This window comes from Herpailurus yagouaroundi, unplaced genomic scaffold, assembly GCF_014898765.1.
Source record: "Herpailurus yagouaroundi ecotype Mexico unplaced genomic scaffold, PumYag 191, whole genome shotgun sequence".
Classification (NCBI taxonomy): Eukaryota; Metazoa; Chordata; class Mammalia; order Carnivora; family Felidae; genus Herpailurus; species Herpailurus yagouaroundi.
Genome location: NW_024412422.1, coordinates 18,843,923 through 18,853,171, shown reverse-complemented (window position 1 = coordinate 18,853,171; position 9,249 = coordinate 18,843,923). Strand labels below are relative to the sequence as shown.

The 9,249-nt window shown below is 51.7% G+C and overlaps 1 protein-coding gene across 1 annotated transcript in view; it reads left to right on the top strand.

Annotated features, from left to right (window-relative positions):
* Nucleotides 1-7,970, top strand: part of LOC121010128 (elastin-like) — a 42,423-nt gene extending 34,453 nt beyond the window's left edge. The window contains exons 4-5 of the mRNA XM_040443476.1: nt 5,203-5,297; nt 6,871-7,970. Of these exons, the coding sequence (XP_040299410.1) occupies nt 5,203-5,297; nt 6,871-7,012 (237 nt within the window). The 3' untranslated portion in view covers nt 7,013-7,970. The remainder of the gene's footprint in view (nt 1-5,202; nt 5,298-6,870) is intronic.
* Nucleotides 7,971-9,249: the final 1,279 nt, after the last annotated feature.

The window sequence follows — 9,249 nt, the reverse complement described above, 5'->3', positions numbered from 1 at the left end:
AATAAGAGTGGTGAGGGGCGCCTGGGTGGCGCAGTCGGTTAAGCGTCCGACTTCAGCCAGGTCACGATCTCACGGTCCGTGAGTTCGAGCCCCGCATCAGGCTCTGGGCTGATGGCTGAGAGCCTGGAGCCTGTTTCCAATTCTGTGTCTCCCTCTCTCTCTGCCCCTCCCCCGTTCATGCTCTGTCTCTCTCTGTCCCAAAAATAAATAAACGTTGGAAAAAAAAATTTTTTTTTAATAAAAAAATTTAAATTCAAGTTAGTTAACATACATGTAGTCTTGGCTTCAGGAGCAGAGCCCAGTGATTCTCTTCTTACGCCCAGTGCTCATCCCAACAGGTGCTCTCCTAATGCCCATCCCCCATCTAGCCCATTCCCCGCCCCCCCAGCAGCCCTCAGTTTGTTCTCTGTATTTAAGAGTCTCTTAGGGTTTGCCTCCCCCTCTGTTTTTATATTATTTTTCCTTCCCTTCCCCTATGTTCATGCGTTGTGTTTCTTAAATTCCACATACCAGGGAAATCATATGATACGTCTTTCTCTGCCTAATTTCGCTTAGCGTAATACCCTCTAGTTTCATCCGTGTTGTTGCAAATGGCGAGGTTGCATTCTTTTTCATTGCCGAGTAATACTCCGTTGTATTTATAAACCACATCTTCCTTATCCATTCGTCAGCCGATGGACATTTGGGCTCTTTCCATACTTGGGCTGTTGTCGATAGCGCTGCTGAAAACGTTGGGGTGCGTGCGCCCCTTCGAACCAGCATTTCTGTATCCATTGCATAAATGCCTAGTAGTGCCATTGCTGGGTCGCAGGGTAGTTCTGGTTTTGATTTTTTGAGGACCGTCCACACTGTTGTCCAGAGTGCCAAGTGGTGCAGCCTCTCGGAAGCTCATTTTTTTTTCTTAAATTTTTTTTTTTTTTTTAACGTTTATTTTGTTGGGACAGAGAGAGACAGAGCATGAACGGGGGAGGGGCAGAGAGAGAGGGAGACACAGAATCGGAAACAGGCTCCAGGCTCTGAGCCATCAGCCCAGAGCCCGACGCGGGGCTCGAACTCACGGACCGCAAGATCGTGACCTGGCTGAAGTCGGACGCTTAGCCGACTGCGCCACCCAGGCGCCCCTGGAAGCTCATTTTTAAATGCTGCTTCGTTTTCACATTCTGTGGCTTTGATTTTCGAGTTATTGGAATAATCCAGAAAAGGCTGAGTTGATTCCATTAAAAACCCAACCACAGGCTCTTCTCGCAAGGAAACGTGCTTTCTCAGGAGAGCCGGGGGCGTCTGGAAGGGAAGACTCCTCTCCACCAGAACTCGGGGAGCAGCCGTGTCCTCGCCGGGGGGGCCTGTCCACCTGCTCCCCACATCTGGGGTGTGGCTGTGCCCCTCCCCGCTCCGGCCGACTGCCGGTGCCCCACCGTGGTGGGCTTCTAGAATTGTGTCCCCCCAACATTCACATGTCGACGTCCTAACCCTCAGTCCCTCAGAACCCTGATCCAGGGTGACAGGTGTGCTGCTCAGATCTGACAGACACACACGGGGGGGGGGGGAAGACCACCAAGTGAGGATGTGGGGAGGGGACCTCAGGACCGCAGGACCGCAGCCCTGCTGAGACCCTGCTCTCCACCTGCCTCCGGAACCGAGAGCAGAGCTCTGTTTGTCCAAGCCCTCAGCCCGGGGTACTTAGTCTGGTGGCCCCCGCACACCCATACCCTCGGCACCCCCTGCACACACCCCTGCGTGGGATCTAAGTATCAACACCATACCTGGTGTCCTCCCACCATTTTTATCACGGCAGAATTAAGTGGCAAGTGACGTGGCCTTAAAAGTCATAAGGGAAGAGCCCCCTGGAGGGACCCAGGTTCTCACCCTCAGGCTGTTACCCTCATTCGTTACCTTGGTCGGTCCCCAGGGGCATCTGACTGGCAAACCCTGATTTAAGTCTTCCGCTGTTCTCCGAAGCCGCGTCTAGGAACAGTTAGCCCGTTTGATCTTAGCTTGCTGGGGTTCCCGGTTTGCTGGGCGAGCTGATGTTGCTTTCACGTCCGGGACCGCCTCTGCCCTTGGCAAGACGCATGCAGATTTGAAATTCCTGGTGGAAGTTTCCCAACCAGCTAAAAACACCTGTCACGAAGTCTCTCCTCCAGCCCGTGGGCTGTTGGGTGAAATAGTCTCAACGCTTGTTTGTTTGTTTTTGCTTTTTGGTTTTTGTTTGCACGTGAGCAGACAAGGCGGAGCTGAAATGATTCGGTGCTGCCCAAGACGGCCTGAAATGTCCCCGGTCCGTCCCGTGGAGGGCTCGCCAGTGCTGTGCTTGGTGGGCTTCAAGTCACTCTTTCTATAAACTTTTGGAGACGTTCCAGATGCCATCAACGACTCTCAGCGGCTGTGGACCGGGCGCTGCTCCTGATGACACGCCAGGCGGCTGGGCTCCGGCAGGTTGGACCAGATGCTGGAACTGGCCCGTTTGCCACCCACGGCCAGGGCAGCGGAGCACCGGAATAGGCCTCCTGACTGTGTAATACCTGCGGTGAACACACTGAGGTGGAGAGACCAGCGTGGTCCTCAGGTGGATGCCGAGGGTGTGGAGATACTATCCTCTCTGGCTGCCTGTTCAGTCCGTGGCTCCGAGCAGGTGCTGGGACCAGGGCCCAGGACAGAGTTTCAGGCCCTGGGGTCCGCTCCACAGCCAGGGTGGCTCTCCCGGCCCTGAGTCGCTGACCCGCCACCACGCCCTGGGGGACCGTGCCTTCCCTAGCGCAGGAGGGGCCGCTGGCCAGAGGCCTGCCCCCAAGAGCGGCTGGTGAGTTGGGCCCAGGGCTGTGGCTGCAGGGACCACGGGCCTCCCACCTGCCACGCTGGTGCCCACCTTCCAGATGCCGGCTGCAGGGGGAGAGGGGCCGTCTGAGGTTCCAGACCCCCAGGGCCGGTTTCAATTCAAACCTAGGTACCAACCTAGTGTGAAAAATTCACACTGTGCCAAAGGACATGGGATCTCGAACACTCAAGCTCTTAGGTCCTTTGCCCCTCTCTCAAGAGGCCACCACTGTTACCATTGTGCGTGAACTTCCTGAAACATTAAGCATTCCTGTTTTATATGCAAACAAGGGAACACATACACACAGTCTTTTTTTTTTTTTTTAATTTTTAATGTTTATTTTTTTTAAAGAAAGACAGAGCCTGAGTGGGGCAGGGGCAGAGAGAGAGGGAGACACAGAATCCGAAGCAGGCTCCAGGCTCTGAACTGTCAGCACAGAGCCCGACGTGGGGCTTGAACTCATGAACTGTGAGATCATGACCTGAGCTGAAGTCGGATGCTTAACCAACTGAGCCACCCAGGTGCCCCTGACAGTATTTGGGTTTTTTTTTTTTTCTTTGTTTCACTTAATGTATATTGGACATTGTGTTGTAACAGCACCTCATTTTTTTATTGGGGTTGCTGTGCATTGATGTCCTTTTCCAATCTTTGTGTTGGATGGTTGGTCTCATTGATTTGTAAGAGCTCTTTATATATGAAGCAGTTTAGTCTTTAGTTTGTCAAGAGGCAGATGTATCATGAAACCGATGAAGTTCAGTTTTCAGAGACTCTCACTTGTATAAACCCTCACAGGACCCCGGGAAGGATTCACCCCAGTAAGTTATTGTCACTGCACTCTTCCAAGAGGATTGTACCTTCCTCCTGTTCTGGTGGGTGGTGGGCAGGCTTGAGATCCGGCCAAGAGGCGGTTCCGCTCGGGCTACGTTGAACGTGGATGACGTGGGATGTGTTTAGGGGGCTTTCTGTCACTTGTGGGTACAAAGATCACCGCTAGCCATTTTGAAAAGGGACGGCTTCCTGTAAGACTTCACTCTTCTCTGTGCTGAATTTCCCTTGTCGGTCCTGCATGGCCAAAGGCCGTAGCACGATCTGGACACATATCCACGCACCTCGTGGAATTTGGCACCAGGATCACGTGCTAGCGGGTGAGGAGAGCGGTCTGAAGTGGGTGGAGGCAGAAGCCAGTCCGTGGAAAAACCCCGGCAGCCCTCCAAAGTAAAACTTTTCCACGATGCCGTTCTTATCCACGTGTGGCCGACCACGAATTCCTCCTGCAGGAACATTATCCCTGATAATCTAGCAAACACAGACATGATCCATCAGAAACCTAATTGACTTTTTTGCTGGTAGTCAAATCAAATAGAATCTCTCAGAATTCTAGTACCTGGAACTTGTGTTCACACACCCAAGTACGTTTATTGTAATTTTATGTGAAGGAAATTTGCTAAAGAAAACTACCAATATTTAAAAGAACAAAATTTTATCGATTATTCTAAAATTTTTTTAATGTTTATTTCGTTTTGAGAGAGACAGAGACAGAATGCAAGTGGGTTAGGGGCAGAGAGAGAGGGGGACACAGAGTCTGAAGCAGGCTCCAGGCTCCGAGCTGTCAGCACAGAGCCCAACGCGGGGCTCGAACCCACGAACTGTGAGATCACAACCTAAACTGAAATCAAGAGTTGGATGTTTAACCAACAGTGCCATCCAGGTGCCCTGCAGCTAAAATAAAAAATACATATATATTACGGAGGTGTGTCAGACAGTTAGTTAAAAAAACACAATGCAGGAGCGCATGTGTGGCTCAGTTAAGCATCCGACTTCGACTTGGGTCATGATCGGGAGTTCGAGCCCCGCGTTGGGCTCTGTGCTGACAGCTTGGAGCCTGGAACCCGCTTCGGATTCTGTGTCTCCCTCTCTCTCTCTGCCCCTCCCCTGCTCACGCTCTGTCTCTCTGTCTCTCTGTCTCTCAAAAAATGAATAAAGGTTGGGGCACCTGGGTGGCTCAGTCGGTTGGGCATCTGACTTCGGCTCAGGTCGTGATCTCACGGTTTGTGAGTTCAAGCCCCGCGTCGGGCTCTGTGCTGACAGCTCGGAGCCTGGAGCCTCCTTCGGATTCTGTGTCTCTGTCTCTCTCTGCCCCTCCCCCACTGGTGCTCTGTCTCTCTATCAAAAATAAATAAAATGTAAAAAAAAATGAGTAAAGGTTAAAAAAAGTTAAAAAAAACCCACAATGCCATTTTTGTGGATCTTGTGTTGTTTGCAGGATCTGTTAGCTTTTTAAAGTGTAGGATTTGTTGCAGTTCATTTTCTCATTCTTTGTAAGTAATCGTGTTTGTGCCGTTTTGCATCGGATTTTTTCTTTTTCATTTTGTTTTTGATTTTCTTAGACAGGGCTCCCCACGTGGAGTGAACTGCAGGCCCCACAAAACCCGGACCCACACCCGAGTCCACAACTTGTGTCGCAAGTATTTTATCCCACTGTGTAAGTTACCTTTTGATTCTGTTTGTGGCCTTTTCTTTACTGTGCAGAAGTTTTGAATTTCCACGTATCAGACGTAAGGGGGCTTCCCTTTCTTTATCTCTGGTGTGTCTGCTTTGCTTAAAATTCCCTTTTCGTGATTTCTCCTGGAAGTCTCATTTTTCCCCCTTTTTATGTTTCAATACTTGATTCAGCTGAAATTGACCTTGAAATTGCATAAGAATATTTTCAAAAATTATCCAGGTTTATGAATATCATTTATTGAAGGACCAGTCTTTTCTTACTGATTACAAGTGCCACGCAGCACCCGGGAGGCTCAGGCAGCTGGGTGTTCGATTCCTGATTTCAGTTCAGGTCACGATCTCAAGGTTTGTGGAATTCCTGCTTGGGACTCTCTCTCTCCCTCTCTCTACCCCTTCCCTGCTTGCAAGTGTGCATGCTCTCTCTTTCTCTCTCAAAAATAAATAAACTCAAAAAAAAAAAAGTGCCACTTTATCGTACGTTAAATTCTCGTCGGTAATTGGATCCATGTATCCAAGCCTGTCCTGTTGATTGATCTGTTCATGCAGCAGGACCAAGGACATTATTTATATACTGGTAAGATATGTTAATGTCTGGTAAGGCTAGCGCTCCTTTGTTGCTCTTTTTTTAATTTTATTTATTTATTTATTTATTTATTTATTTATTTACTTATTTTTTTAACATTTATTCATCCTTGGGACAGAGAGAGACAGAGCATGAATGGGGGAGGGGCAGAGAGAGAGGGAGGCACAGAACTGGAAACAGGCTCCAGGCTCTGAGCCATCAGCCCAGAGCCCGACGCGGGGCTCGAACTCACGCGAGATCACGTGAGACCTCGCGAGATCGTGACCCGGCTGAAGTCGGATGATCAACCGACTGCGCCATCCAGGCACCCCCGTTGCTCTTTTTTTTTAAATGTTTGTTTATTTCTGAGAGAGACACAGAGTGTGAATGGGGGAGGAGCAGAGAAAGAGGGAGACACAGAATCCGAAGCAGGCTCCAGGCTCCAAACTGTCAGCACAGAGCCTGATGCGGGGCTCAAACTCACAAACCGTGAGATCATGACCTGAGCCGAAGTTGTGTGCTCAACCGACTGAGCCACCTGGGTGCCCCTTTGTTTGCCATTTTAAAAGGGATTTTTTTTCTTTCTTCGTCTTTTTTTTTTTTAATTTTTAATATTTATTTATTATTGAGAGACAGAGCATGAGCATGGGAGGGGCAGAGAGAGAGAGGGAGATAGCATCTGAAGTAGGTTCCAGGCTCTGAGCTGTCAGCACAGAGCCTGACGCGGGGCTCGAACCCACAGACTGAGATCGTGACCTGAGCCGAAGTTGGATGCTCAACCGACTGAGCCCCCCGGGCGCCCCGATTTCTTTCCTGACTGGCTGTTCTTCTGTAAGAAAGCTATTGATTTTTACATGTTAATATATATAATAATACATAAATCATTTTTGCTGGTAAGGAAAATAACATACGATTTGATTATAGAACATACACAGATTTCTGTTCTAGTCTGTTCCATCCTCTGCTGCGCTGTGCTGTTCATTTGCAACAGGTTCCTGGGGCGCCTGGGTGTCCCCCTGGATCATCGCACTGTCTCCAAGTCCTGCCTGCCTCCTGCCGTTCCGACTTCCCTGCACGCGGACAGGGCGCTGTGGGGTCTGTCCCAGACAGGGTCTGTCCCCGCCCAGTGCTGAGGTCCTGGTGACCGCCAGCCCTCCAGAGGCTGCTTGAAGCGGACACACGGCTGGTGGCCTTGGACTAGGCCTCTGAAAACTCGCTGTGCTTGGTGGAAGCTCAAGGCCCTGAGGCGCCACGGCGCTGGTGGCCGTGGTGGGCGCGGACCTGCTATTAGCGGTGGCCGGTTCGTCTGCTTTGACCCGGAGCCCTCAGAACCACGCAGCAGGCAAACGGCTGACATTTGCTCAGACGGCCGTCCGAAGTGGAAACTGCCCGGTCGTGCTTTCTCCGTGGGCACAACCGGAAAGCCCTCCGTGGCTGCTGTGGCTCCACACCTGGTGTGTCTCTGACATCTGGCAACATTGGTTGCATTCGTGGTTGGATAACCGCACGGCGCATTATTTATGGCAGCCTCGAGTACCCGAGTAGGCCCGGTTAACAGCCATGGCTTTGTGCGGTCTGTCTTCTGGTCAAGGGCTGGCGGGTGGCCCGTGACGGTCACAGAAAGGATGAGCTTCTCTGATTTCGTCAAGGAAGCTGGTCTCAGAGCCAGGGGCCCATTTCTCAGAACTGGGTAGCTCCTTGGCGCTGCATTGGACACGTCCTTGTCCTTTACAGAGCGGGGACGGCTTCTTTCTCATTGTTAGTAACCCAAGAGCATCCCGGTGGAACCCCTGGTCTGTTACATTTCCCAGCCTCTTATGCGCAACGTCTGCCTGATATTCATCAAACTAGAACATGACGTCCAGAGGTGGAATCCCTGCCTTCCCTTTCTGATTTGACACCGTGACTCCTGGCAGACATGGTTTCCTCTCCTGACCTCGGCTTGCCCGGCCCGCGAAATGGGCTCACACAGAGACCCTTGCACGAGCAGAACCCACGAGTGTGAAATCCTATGGGAACAATTCTGTAGTCTTTTTTTTTTTTTTAATATTTATTTATTATTGAGAGAAAGAGACACAGAGCATGAGTAGGGGAGGGGCAGAGAGAGAGGGAGACACAGAATCCGAAGCGGGCTCCAGGCTCCGAGCTGTCGGCACAGAGCCCGACGCGGGGCTCGAACCCACGGACTGTGAGATCATGACCTGAGCCGAAGTTGGATGCTCAACCGACTGAGCCACCCAGGCGCCCCTATTATTATATATATATATTTTAAACTTTTAAAATGTTTTATTTATTTTTGAGACAGAGAGTGAACAGGGGAGGGTCAGAGAGAGAGGGAGACACAGAATCCGAAGCAGGCTCCAGGCTCTGAGATGTCAGCACAGAGCCTGACGCGGGGCTCGGACTCACGGACCGTGAGATCGTGACCTGAGCTGAAGCCGGACGCTCAACCGACGGAGCCACCCAGGCGCCCCAGATTAACCATTTTGAAGTCAACAATTCCGTGGCGTTTGGTATGTGTGTGTGAACATTGCCTCTGTGTGGCTCCTGCCCAATGTCGTCCCCCAAGAAACCCTGTCGCCCTCCCTCCTGCCTCCTCCTCCCAGCCCCTGGCAACCACACCACCCGTCCGCTTTCTGTCGCTGCAGGTCTGCCGTTCAGGACGTCTACTCGGAGAACCACATGTGCCACGTTTACAAGACCCATCCATGTGGTAGCTGGTGTCAGGCTTCGTTCCTTTCAATGGCGGAAGGGTATTGCCCTGCACGGACCACGTTTTGTGGATCCGTCTGGCCATCAGCGGCCCGTCGGGCTGTGTCCACCTTCCAGTCGTCGTGACTAGCGCTGTGGACATAGGTGCCGGTCCCCCTCCGCATCGCCATTACGGGTCACAGCTTGCCCGCGGGAGGGAGACAGAAGTGCTGGGTGGTCCAGTACCTACTCCTGGTGTCAGCGCTACTCCTTGCCCAGTGGAGATGGGCTAGGGTTCCAGAACGCGGTTCTGAGAGAAGCCTCCACCTCACAGGCAAATCCAGACGCTCTCCGTATTCGGGAAGCAGAGGTGAGTCCCGCCGAGGGAAGCTTCTGGTCAGCCCGTGGACTGTTGTGCCGGGAAAGTCGTCTGGGAAGGAGTCCCCCCGTGGCCATTTAGTTTTGGAGCATCGTGGCTCATTTGAAGCCCATTTTGGGACAAGCCTGTTTTGTGAAAGCTGTAACGTGAGTGTGTTAATCGGAGAAGCAACAGGGGGGTCCTCTGGGGAAGTCTCTGTGCGCAGTGGGCGTGCTGTCGCCCTCCTGGTCCCCGGACACGCAGGGACCAGGGCACGTGGGGCCCGATGCCAGGGCTCTCCTGTTGCTGGGATAAATTCCT